Below are 13,743 nucleotides of genomic sequence, written 5' to 3' on the forward strand. Positions count from 1 at the left end.
ATAGAGTATCACACTCCCAAGTCAGTCACTTCCTCTTCCCCTTTCTCTCAAAGAATATCAGTAACTGGAAAAATTATTATGACTAAGAGAACTGGAATTAAATTCAGAAAGACATGCACTCTGGGGTGATGATGACATGCAACTATTGTAATACAGGAATCATGAGCGGCTGGAGACCTATGAGCTCTAGCTAATGGGCAACCTGAGTATTTGTATCCACACAGACACCAAAAAAAAAAGGAAGTAACAACTATGATATCACTCAAAGGCTTGTGGTCTTTGTTGTTCTGAAAGCAAAAGTGACCATATTTGGATCATGGACTGGAGTTGGAGAAAAGTGAGTTGCGAAACTAACACTAATTTACTGATGTAGCTAATGATGCGTTCCATGCTGCACGTACCCCACAATGAGTACATGCACACCATTTGACTGTACAAAAAGTGAAACAGGGCCCAAGTATATCTGAGCATACATAGATGAGGTGAGTCCTCCACATCCTCAACATACAGGTCCGTTACGTTACTCTTAGAATAATATAACGCTACGAACCTGTTCAATCACCTGAAGAGACAGCATCCCAAACAGTATGAGAGCCAAACTGCTAGAAGACTAGCCACACCACAGCCAGAGGCAACAGGTAGCGTTGCCTCTAACAAAAACAAAACAATTTTAACGCAAGCATTTAGTGAAGGCACACTTTTGAAAAGAGTAGCAAGTACATTCCACACAGATACTTTTTTGGAGTGCCCAGATTATTCTTCTTCTCATTTTGGACTTCTTCCTCCATCCAAGAGCACCCAATACACTGATTACCAGTTCAAAAGCCAGAGTTACCAGCCACCTGTTCTGTAAGCCTCGAGGATTATTTGAAACGCGCATTTCTTCATTGATATTTTGTACTTTTTTTTTTTTTTTAAACTTTTCATGTTTATTGAAAGCTACCTCAAAAACCAAGTGCAGTTTTGTCTTTATATTGCAAGAGTGCACTTAATCAGAGTGTTGTTGCTTACATTTTAGTATGTTTTTGTTCTTGGCACATGTTGGCAAAATTGTACAAACTATTTAAAATAAAAATGTTCTGGAAGGCTCTTTGGACTAAATTGTCTGTTTTATTTTTTTCTTTAAGGGCTATGTTTTACATAGGGAAATTAGTTGCACTGTTCAGAAACTTTCGAATTATGCTGCGTTCTAGGCAGGTTTTTGAGCCCGTAAAGTCATGACTTCAAGCCACAACTCACGACTTTGTAGCATTCCAGGCAAGTCACGGCAAACTGCCTGAGGGCAAGGAATTGTGGTAGCAAGATGTAAACAAACCAGCATGGCAGATCATACAGGGCTTATGCTCATTTACAATCAGTTCTATCATCAGAGGGGCTTGCTCCTTGCTTATTTGAGGGAAATGGGGAAAAACGGTGCATAAAGCGCCAGAAGCTGTCATACCTTTTATGTTACGTTATTTGGATATTTGGATACGTATTAATTTATTCTTGCACCCAATGAACTGAAAACAAGCTAACACTAGAGCAACTGCCGATAACACATAACATTTGCAGATAAAAAACGTCAGTCCTTGTTTTATTGAACAATTCGCATAAACACTGCATCCATGGGGGCCACCATGTTGTTTCACGAGCTATGTGACGTCAGAGCGTGGAACTGGGAGTACATCAATCTAGTATGAGTTCATGGATGGGAAGTCACGGGTTTGACTACCATTCCAGTCCATTTTCACTAATAGAAGGTTGGAAAAACATGGGTAACGGGTTGCCTTGAACGCAGCATTGCTCTCAAAGATCAATGTAAAGAATCATGATAAAATCAAGAACGTGATTTTATTTTTTTTAATCGTGATATATTTTTGCCATATCACCTACCCCTACCTTCTTCAGATGAGACCTGTGTTGTGATCTCACAAAGTTTATTGTGGTGTCTGAGAAATGTATTTTCAATGTCACAATGTTCAGAAGACATTAAGGCTTCAAAAAATGGGTCATGTGTGACTTTGGGGTGAAAGAATTGGTCAAAAGTTGTAAATCATATTCACTTCTCCCATTGGAATGAATGGTGCAAGTCTGCTTCTAGTCCCCTGAAGTGGCAGACAGTGGAAATCCTACATAACACCGATAAGGGAAATTACTTTTCAGTCAACTGTCTTGTTTTTCTCAACCACCTTTGGTTATGCTTACAGCCTGACAATTGTAAATTAATTCCAGTAAATTTAAATAAATATTTAGTGTCAGAATCCTCTGATGCTCTTCTGGGTCTAAGTTCTAAACTACAATTATAGTGGCGTGGTCAGTCAGGAAAATGTTGTATTCCATAATAAGAAATTCAGAAAGTCTGACTTAGCAGGCAAGCAAGCTGTCAATCAAAGAACAAACCAGGCAAAAAACACTATCCACCTGTCACTCAAGGGAAACACACCTTTAACTAAGCATAAATTTAAGTCTCAAAAAAATTTAAACAGCTGAGTTTTATTTTAAAATATTCTATCTGAGTTTTGCTTGTGAATGCTTATAAAAGTATAGAGACCTGGGTAATATTTATGTGGCTATAAATATGTGTACTTCTGTTGTAAAGTTGAACATTTTAACATAAGGTACAATTAACTTTTCACCTCATCTGCCATTGGCTAGTGACCTCCAAAAATAGCCAAAAATATTTTTCACCAGCCAAATTAAAAAAGCATGCCTCATTTGATTTAAAATAATTACCAAACCTTTTTATTATGAAAATTCAACTTAAGCATCACTTAAAGAATACAGTTATGTACAGATCAAATAAGATTATTGCTAGTTTATTAGGTTATATTTCATTTCAAGGTGACTGCTGCACCATCATGCTATAAAAATATTCAGAAGTGCAACCTTTGACACTGACTGAGTGAGCAAAAATGTCTGTCTCACACCTTTAACAGGAATGTAGGGCTGCTCGATTATAGAAAAAAACAATAATCACGATTATTTTAGCAATAATTGAAATCACGATTATTAAAAACGATTATTTGTTAACCTTAAAGTTGTTTATTTTTTTTCTTGCAAAACAATGTAAAATATACTCTTTAAACATAAATAAAGCTTTTAAACACTAAAACAAAGTATGTTCACTTTTGTACAAAACAAAAAAAAAAACTTTGAATGCAAATACGTATACTGTAAATTCAAGTCTGTTTCCTTTTGTAAACAAATAGTGCACTGTAATTAAACTGCTATAGACTTGCCATAGAACTGGAGCAATAAAAAAAAAAAATTCACGTAAAGTGCAAATTACAAATTCAAGTATGTTCAATGTAGTAGCAGCTCATGTAAAATGATGTCTTGAAGGCAAAACCTAACGTTTGTCCAGTGTTTTCACCATTTGTCTGAAGCCCCAGTTGTCAGTGGTGTTAATGGAGCACATACCTTTAACCAGGTAATGTTCAATAGATTCTGTTTTTCTTTTGGTGTCTCTCCGATGTTGATAAGTAGGGAGTTGCAGCATAAATAGATTCGGAGATTGAAGATTGCGTTGCAAACAAAGTTATAGACAGAGTTGGGTTTTTTTTGGTGTTTTGTTTTTTCATCAGATTATCATAAAAGTGGCGGTGGTTAAATATTAGATGGTTACAAAGGTTTGTTGTGTTAGCGGTTGGTGCGGACACAACAACAAAACACTTTTTGCACGTGATGTGTTTTTGCCCTTCGTCTTCTTCATCAAACCCAAAGTGATTCCATACAATTGAATTTGACTTGCCTTTTTTGTTTACCAAGCGCTTCTGCTGTGATTCTCCTGCCATTTTTCAAGACCACTAGGTACAACTTTCCTGGTGGGGTGGACCTGCCAGCTAGCTGGCAGCTGGAGCTTAGAGGGGGGCGGGGTGGAGCAGCTCATGGTAGCTTGTGTGCGCGCAAATTAAAACAACTCAAAATTAATAATCGTTTTTTCTCGATTACATAATTTTTGTAATCATTGAGTGTAATAATCGAAATTGTAATTGAATTTCGATTAATTGCACAGCCCTACAGGAACGTTTCATTTAACCCGCAGGCAAAGGGAGAAGAATAAAAAAACATCAACTGGGATTGAGTCTAAATGAAATGAACTCCACAGACCACAAATATTTGTCCAGAATGCTGTATGAATACAACTGTAAACAGAGGTGCAGCTCACGTCACGATAAAACAAACCGGCTGTGGATCAACAAACATGAAATTAGATGATTATCATCATTAAATGTCCTACAAATTTCATCCATGAATCTTATTTCTTCCACTTCCTTGCCTGCTACCCGCCCGCCTTTCATTTAATTTTACCTGTGCCCATGAAAATTATTTCTCTCTCTCTCTCTCTCTCTCTCTCTCATTTCACTTGACAGGGACGCCTGTGCTTGAGCATAGAGACGCATGATGTACGCACAAGCACAGGCGTCCCTGTCCCTCCATGTTTTTGCGGGTCAACCGTCGGGTACCCAACCCGGTACAGGACTCTGGCTCAGGTAATCACCAAATCTCTTCATGTCTGAGTCTGTGTCAGCAACCTGCAGGTTCTAAGCATGCTTAGAACAATCCGGCATAAATGATCCAATGGATGAAAACAAAAACTCACATGCAATTCAAAATTTTCCGTCGGCTACTGGCAGGTATGTGTTTTTGTTTTACACGCCAAATTAATTTTGATGCTTCACTGTATGCCCAGACTTTGTATTTACTAAATGCTTTAATTACAATGTACTTAATGATTTAAGTTTTATTACATTACTATAAAATGTTAAGTATATTCTACTAATTTGCAGACATAGTTGAAAGTATGAAAAAGTTTAAGTTGAATGGATTTAAATCACAAAGTTTTAGTCCAACTCCGGTCCTCGAGGCCCGGTTTCCTGCATGTTTTAGATATTTCCCTCTTCCAACACACCTGGAAGCTATTACATCGTCAATAGGCTTCTGCAGAGCATAAAGATGAGCTGATCATTACCTGAACCAGGTGAAAAACCAGCTTGAAGTCTAAACAGGGATTTCAAATAATTATGCTGCTGCTCCAGGTATCAGGTGGTTAGTTTTTCATGTTGCACTTTTCAAAAAGGGTGTTGCAGTTTGTGCACTGTTTGCCCTTTATGTTTTATGACATTGGTACTGATGTCATGGGTTGTTGATCCAGTTGCTGTCATTTCATTGATCGAAATGTGTTATTTTGTCAACCAGGTCAGTTTAATTAAAACGGAAGAACAGCCAGCATATTAATCCATACTGTCAATATTTGGATGTAATTTGCTGTAATTCAGTTGTTTAAGATGCAGAAGTGCTATTGTTTAAGAGCTGAGAAAATGTTAGTGCAAGACCTTTTCATGTTTTATGAGAAATATGTTCTCAGGAGCTAGTGATTTAAGGTTGTTTGTTAAAGCATGGACCTTCCAACCTGAGTTTTAAGTAGAGCTAAGCAGTCATTCACTAGACAGAAAAATGCTATCTCATAGAGAGAAAGGTTGGAAACATCTGGTTATATAGCCAAGACATTATGTTCCATGACTTTTCATGTTGCAGTTTGAAGTTAAAACTTCTACAGCAGTGGTTCTTAACCTTGTTGGCGGTACTGAACCCCACCAGTTTCATATGTGCATTCACCGAACCCTTCTTCATTAAAAAATAAAATGTGATTTTTTTTCAAATTCAAGACACAGGCATATGTTTTACTGGTGCACAAAATGAACCGTGCATTAACATCACTGTGTTCAAAGAATAAAACCACTACAGTGCATGAACTCACAACAAATTCCATACCTTTTCACAAAGACATGACCTTTTTTAATACTACCACACTGAAATGGTTTTAATTTTTAACCTTGTGATCACCTGCAGCCAGTGATGTCATCACTAATCAGATGTAGGCCGTCAGGTCAACCCGGTTTTTGTTTCATCTCGCTCCGAACTTTCCGAACCACGCAATTTTGACATAAAAAAAGATAATTGCATGTAGTGTATCAAAAAAAAGTTCTCGTTATACTCCTTCAGTATTTTTGTGATCATTGTTTTATTACGGCACTAGCTCGGCTTTAGCGTAATACGATTTCTCCATCCGCGACGGTGCGTCGGTTGTCACATGATTGTAACTGACCAATGCGGTGACCGAGAAATGTAAACAAACGCTACACATGGCTGCCTCTGTGGTTAACAGGAAGTAGCAAAAGTCATAACAACGTTGTGGAAAATACTCAAATAATGCATCGTCAGACGAGTGGAAGAGATTATAAACACTTCCGGATGTGTTGTAGTGCTATAAGCAACAACAATACACCGCGTATATTGGATGTCAATCAGAGAAAGAGTCTCCGAAGCCGTTTGTTTACATACACGGAACTAGTCCGACACACACACCCGACTAATGAGTCGAGTGTGTGTGTTGACCTCCGCCGAACCCCTGAGACTGACTCACCGAACCCCTAGGGTTCGATCGAACCCAGGTTAAGAACCACTGTTCTACAGCAAAATGAAAAAGAAAAAGAATGTCATTGTGGTAGTTGTTTTTTGTGTACTGAAATTACTTGTGATTTTGAATTAAATGAACTTGGAATTAAGTGTCATAAACTCAATATATTAAGTTTAATAATTACACAAAGCAATTTATATTGCAAAAAATTCTAATTTAAATCAACTTGGAATTGAGTACAATGAATTGATGATTTTAAGTCTAATGATTATACAAAGCAATTGACATTGCAACAAATTTTAAGCTAAATGAATTTGGTTTTTAGTGTGTTGTACTTAAAATAGCAATTCCATTCAAATCAAGCATTTAAGTTTAATACACTCAAGTTTTCATTACTCATTACTTCATTTTTTTAAGGCAAACAGTTTCCTTAAATTTTTTAAGAAAACTTAACTTATCTGGTCTTACAGTGTTGGCGGGTGTTAATTTTACGCTGTGATAGGGTGACTACTGGTATAGTCATAGAATATGTTTATGTTAATGTAATGTATTAATCTCGTTATCATGATTATTTTGTATGTGTTACAGATTTCAGGAAGTTAAGCAGATTAACATAAGGACTGACTCATTTTAGAAGCCACCCTCAAGTGGTCATACCAAAAACGGCAATTTCCATGTTACATGTAAGTCCAGGCCCAGGAGTTGCAGCATGTTAAATAAATATACCTGATCTACAGGTGACTTGAAAATATTATTTACTCATTCAGTTTCAAATATGAACCATATAAGATATAGACAAAGCTCCTATGATAACATCCACTGGTGTATGGACAGGGCTCAAAATTAACTTTTTGACCTAGGAGCACTGTGCTCCTAACCCTAAAAAGTTAGGAGCACAGGCTAAAATCTAGGCGCACCACTATTATATAAAAAATTTGGAGAACAAGCAAAACTCTTGGCCATACCAAGTAATATTCCTATATGTATTTAAGCAATGTTAACAACCTAGAATAAAGTATTTGAATAGAGTATGAAAGAAAAAGCTTACATTGACACAGGTGCAAAACAATTGTCAATGTGTGGTATATACTTTAGTTGGTTCTTGGAGAAAAAAGACGAATCACACCATTATTTGCAACAACCAACTTTTTTATTTCATGGCCTAAAGGCCCTTAGGGGCTGTTTACACGGCGTCGGCTTCAGTCGACTCCGGGAAGATTTCATCGCGGATTAGCCTTCTGTTAACATGGAAACGGTGCCTAGAGTGCCTGAATTCGGAAACTTTTGATACCAGGGTCCAAGGTGGAACGTTATCGATACGCTCCGCATTCCAGCTCCGTGTTAACGCGAGTTGGAGCGTTCCGGGGTAAAATATGACGTCACCGCATGCGCGCGCAGCCAAGAACCGCCAGTTAACCCACTCCGGGCCAGTTGGTGGCGGTAATGCGCCTCCAAGCTGGTTTGCCAGCCTCTATGACACAATAAAGCTGCAGAAAAAGAAGGAACAACCACAACAACAATGGCCGGTTTCAGAACAACATACGTGCTGCTAACTGTGCTCAGCTCATCTGTCCAGACAAAGAAGTCCTGCGTCTTTGTACGACCACTCGCCATTGTTGTTTGTAAATAGTGTTGTCCGCCTCCTCCTCTTCTTCTTCTCCTCATTTAAAGGCTGTCTAAACCGGAAATTATTTGTGCGCAGGCGCCTGTTTTACCACCACTGTTTCACTACAGCTCTACATCGCCAGCTACTGGTCTGGCATGGCCACTACAGCGTATTCAGCCGTCCTCGCGGACTCATGTTAACGCAGATCGTTATCATAGCGGCGGCGTCTTAACGCGGAATGATTTTATAACGCAAAGGAGAAATCTTTGCGTAGTGTTGCCGTGTAAACGTACCCTAGTCACTGTGGTCTACACCACGCCTGAAGTCAGGAAATTGTTTCAAACATCGGTGGAGTTATTTGATCCCTTTGTTTATGCCGCCTGCGCACGCGAGGGGCGGGGACTAGATTTTCTGCTTCAGTCAGCGGGGCGTAGAGCTTGTTTATTTTCAGCTGACGAGTTACTTCTGCAGCCATTATTCTAGGCGCACGTATTAATTTTCGCTCATTTTTTTATTGGCGCACCGTGCGATCGTAATCTCAAAAACAGTCGCACTACCGAAATTCTCAGGTGCATGCGACCGTAATTCAGTCGCAGTCACGAGCCCTGATGGACCACCCTTTAGAACCCTTGAGATAATGTTGGTTGTCTTCTTGGTTTTTATGAGTGACAAGTGACAATATTTGGACCAAAGGGGTGGAGCTGGGAAAATGTGAGGGATCATAGGTGTGATCATACTAAATGAAAATTTGCTGCAAACTGTAAATTCGATTTGCATTTTTTTTTTAAAAATCCTTTTACAGTCTTTTTCTATAAAGTCCTCATGTCCAGTTATGGCAGCCATCTAAAACCTTTTAAATAGAGGAATAAGGTAAAGATGGACCATCACAGGGTCCAAAAACATAAACACAGAACCTGTAGGTCACCGGCATGTTCTATCAAGAATCAATACCAAGTTGAATTTGCGAGGTTATCAGCTTCTGCTGCTATGTCAGAATCCTGTGGTCTTGATGCAGGAGCTCAATCTCCCAATAGAAGTGGAGGGTACTTTCATTGGAGGATAATTGAACTAATTAACTGAGAAATGAACAGGACCCCAATCCTACTGGAAGTGGAAGGATTAGTGAGACAGGTAGAGTATATATTAGGGGTGTGACAGTGCACTCGTTTGTACCGAACCGTTTCAGTTCAGGACCTTCAATATAATATGGAGGTGTACCGAATGTAGCATGTGAACATGTAGCTTTGGTGAAGAACACAAACACTTGGGAAGCAGGGTGTCCACAAGCAGAACCCATGTGTAGGGTCCAGGTTGGACGTTCAAAGTGTGTTAAGTTTCACTTTCGGTTTTCGGTAGTAACGGAACACACCCCCACCCACCCACCCCCTTTCACTGGTCTCCTTCACTGTACCGAAAACATATAAAAAATGTATGGAACCAAAAACCCCTGTACCGAAAATGTACCAAACCAAAACTTTTCTGTCCAGTTACAACCCTCATATATATACTGGATGATATTCAAATTTTGAAGGATGCATGATTCGAAAACTTACTGTTAACTGCTGTGTGAAAAATGTGACATCAGTACAACCAGTAGTTTCGTCCGAGATGGTTGAAGAAATTAGTAATGAAGGCAACAAAGACGATGACGAAGACAATGCCAGGCACAGTGCTTTCACAATTGCTCATGGCCTATCGGCTGGTGAGCTAAAAAAAAGAGCATCTAGTGGCTATTACACTAGGCTAGGCAATACACTTTGCACTCAGATACTTGGGCTTCAGTTTCTAGCCATGGATATTGCCTGCTGGTTTAAGACCAGCAACTTTGGCTGGAAAGTATGAATATTTGATATACTGTATGTTATATATAAGGAAACACATACAAGCATGTGTATGACTTGCAGAATCTCTATGAGCCAACATCTGTAAAGTTTAATCCATAAAGAACCAAACATCCACCACCGACCAAAAGTATCTACTGATGTAAACTGTTTAATGCCTGTTGATCCACTAATCCTATCAATACATGTAAATAATCGGTGCAAAATGCAGTTTGTCATCTTTTCATTGTCATCAGATATGACCCTTTGGGATGTTCAGAGGCTCTGTAGTGAATGTGGAAACACCATCATCTTCTACAACACTGATTCACCAGTAAAACCCATGGAGTTGGATCAGTGACAGTGGATGGAGACATTCATTTTTATGTTCAGCTAATGATACATTTGGTTGAAAAGTCACTTTTCCTCAGTTTTCTCTGTTTTGATATAATAACCTTAGAATATACTCTGAGCTTTTGTGAAAATCTACATGATCATTGAATTAAATATAAGAAAATACACAATTTTCACTGAAAAATACTAAATGCAGAGGATAATTTTATAATACATGGCTTTAAATCACTTGGGAAAAAGTTGTGACAAAATTAGTTGCAAGTTAATGATGTTGGTATGTACCTATTTTGTGTAACTGAAATGTGGCTGAAATCTTGCAAACTTGTTGACTTGTTTGCTGTTGATTATAGATATTTTATATGTACTTTAATACTGTTGTTACCGTTGATACCTGCAACTCAAATTCATATTTCAGCCCTCTTCAGTTTGGACTTCAGTGTATCAATCATTGCATCATGTCACAGTTAGATCTTCTTGTGATCAAGACTTCATTGATTTTACTGATGCAGCAAGAAACAGTGTCTTTGTCTCTTGTTGTTCCTATTTTTTTGGTCCATCTCTGTTGTTGTTATTGTTGTTATTTCAATATAAACATTTTGTTTAATATATCCTTTTACTTTTATACTTTTTGTGATTGTTGTTTAAGCTGGTTCTGGAATAAAGGACCAATTGGCATTTTCAGACATGTTTTTTTTTTTTTTTTTTTTTACTTTTTTTTTTTTCACCTATTCAAATAATCGTTTAATTGAATTGAGGAAAATAATCAATTGATTAATCGATTACAAAAATAATCGATAGCTGCCTCTCTCCTGGATTGCCTTGGCCTACCGTTTTGTTGGTGTTAGCTCTAACCTGAATCCTGTCAGTGTGTGGATGCTCTTCACTGGCAGAATGACAGCCGCGCCAAACACACGCTCACGCGCGAGCCAACGCTCTCGCGCCTGCAGTGTGTGTGATGCTGTGCCGCAGGGTCACGCTCGCTCATATTTTCGCCGTCCTTACCCTCCGTCCGGCTCCGTATTGGCTGCCACTCCACCGGGCCCGGTTGTCCACTGCTGGCTCTCCATTACCGGGCAGCGACCCAGAGTCCGAGTCCTCCCCTTCCTCCAGCTCCTCTTCCCCCTCCTCCCTGTCCTCCGCCTCCGCCTCCCTCTCCCTCTCCTCCGTCTTCAGCCGCTTCGCAGCCCTTCCGTACTCCCCTTCCTCCGGCTGACCGGCTCCGTCTACCTTCGACATGCTGGATGGACCTGTTAAAGATCGGAAATGAGTGTGGAGCTGGTCAAACGGACGCGTCCATGGCTGCGGCTGTCCTGTCCTGTTCTGTCTCTCCGGGTGTCCCAGCCTCCGTATTTCTGCGTGTCTGCCTCTGAAAGTCCTCTCGCTGTCTGCCTGGCTGTATCGTCGTCCTACACCAGTGATTTTTCATGTGGAGGTGTAAGTGGACAAGACACGTCCCGCCCCTTACTGTCGTCCTATTGGTCAGTCGGTTCCCTGCGCCTTGGAGATACGGCATATGATTGGCCGTTGGCAGTGTGTCAAAAGACAGCTCTACACGTTCTGCAGAGGAGTGCGCAGAGGGGAATGGTGGGCTAGGTAAAAACAGAAAAAGAGACGGCTAAAAAAGATAGGAATGACGAGAGACAGGGACACTGTTTTTAGCTCCATCACTGAAGGGCTGACAGGCTACATTAGTGAAATTTTGATCACAAGAAGGTCTTACTGTGACATGATGCAATGATTGATACACTGAAGTCCAAACATTAGAAAGATGGCTGAAATATGAATTTGAGCTGCAGCTGTCGATTATTTTTTTTAAGTGATTAATCTATCGTCTACGTAGTTCGATTCAATTCAATTAAACAATTATTTGAATAGACAAAAAAATAAATAAATCTGAAAAAACATGTCTGAAAATGCCAACCTGTCTTTTATTCCACAACCAACAATAACCACAAAAAGTATAAAAGAATATATATATATATATATATATATATATATATATATATATATATATATATATATATATATATATATGATCAATAATTTTCTTTGATTTGATTCCACAATTATTTGAATGGGTGAAAAAAAATAGTAAAAATGTGAAAAAGACATGTCTGAAAATGACAAACAACTTGTCCTTTATTCCAGAACCAGCTGAAACAACAACCACAAAAAGTATAAAAGTAAAATAAAAAATATCTATAGAAATAACAACAATAACACCAGTATTGAAGTATATATAAAATATTTATGAATATAAACAACAACAAACAAGTCTGTATGAAACAGCAGAACCAATGTTTAGCAACAACAAAATTAAGAAAAAAAAAAAGCTTAGATTCAGAAAAATTGCAATTGATTTTTTTTTTTTTTTTTAATCAGTTCTAGTTAATTAATCTATTAATCATTTCAGCTCTAGTTACATTAATTACACACTAAAGAATAAAACGTGTCCACATCTCTGCTTCTAAGAACCTAGTTATGGACATACTTATGATAATCTTCAATCACTAACATTTTTCTACTGTGATGTTTTATGGTCTATAACCTGGTGTGGAAGTTCACAAACAGTTTTGTGTAATCTGTGTAATCTGACTCATCACAGTTGTAAACTGCTTATTTCCGCTTTCCTCTTTTTTCATTGTGTACACAACAATAACACATATTTATAAGTTTAAAAGCTTACCCTGTATTACCTTTGTATCTTTGACAATACTCAGGTTGTCTGTCTGTCCTCACCTGGGATAGCGCATAAGAACACCTGTCAACATGATCTGTTTCCATTTGACCTAGAACATGTTTTAGAAGAGAAATCATATTTTCATTTTGGATGTTCATTTTGGATGTTACCGCTGTTTTTTTACATAATAATTTCAGGTTTGGTATTTACATATACTGTTTATAACTTTTGTTTCTTGTAAGACGTGTTAATGCTCTGATAAGTTACAGTAATTACACTGAAATTTCATCCACTACACCACAAGTAATATCAAAATGATAGCAGAAACAATTCATGTTTTAGGGGCCAAGGCATTTCTGACACATGTTTTGCTTGAGTGCATTCACAACATAATGGCATTTTTAAGCAATATGGAGATGATGTAATGGATGTATGTGTAAATGTGTATTCCACCTCAGAAATCGCAGTCTTCCAGTACAACAAGCTTTGTGTCTTTTGTGTCTTTGTCTGCTGTCGCATCCAGTTCTTTGTAGTGTTTATAGTGTGGTCAACAATAGCTGACCAATAACATAATGTAGCTTTATGAATATTAGCTATGTAGCTTTATATGGTCTGTCTTTCTTGTTGTTACTGTTGTTGTTGTATGTTGATGGAATTTATAAACAATAACTTGTTATAACATGTTCTGTCCCCTGAATCTTTCACAAATCTAATACTCTGAATAAAAGAGAAAGAAGTCCTGACTTTTCCAGTTGTGCCCCATGGTACTGTATTTCAGAGAAGAACTGTATTTGCTGCCAGTGGTGAGCAACAAGTAATGTTTTGATCCCCTTTGAATTATGCTATCATTTACTTATAAAATCTACTATAAGTCATTTGA

At 38.2% G+C, this 13,743-nt stretch overlaps 1 protein-coding gene across 1 annotated transcript in view; it reads right to left on the minus strand.

The window, feature by feature from the left end:
- LOC115434524 (heterogeneous nuclear ribonucleoprotein L-like) overlaps positions 1-11,613 on the minus strand; it is a 110,703-nt gene extending 99,090 nt beyond the window's left edge. The window contains 1 exon segment of the mRNA XM_030156517.1: positions 11,186-11,613. Within this exon segment, the coding sequence (XP_030012377.1) occupies positions 11,186-11,419 (234 nt within the window). The 5' untranslated portion in view covers positions 11,420-11,613.
- Between the last annotated feature and the right edge of the window lie 2,130 nt (positions 11,614-13,743).

Source organism: Sphaeramia orbicularis, chromosome 15 (assembly GCF_902148855.1).
Source record: "Sphaeramia orbicularis chromosome 15, fSphaOr1.1, whole genome shotgun sequence".
Lineage (NCBI taxonomy): Eukaryota > Metazoa > Chordata > Actinopteri > Kurtiformes > Apogonidae > Sphaeramia > Sphaeramia orbicularis.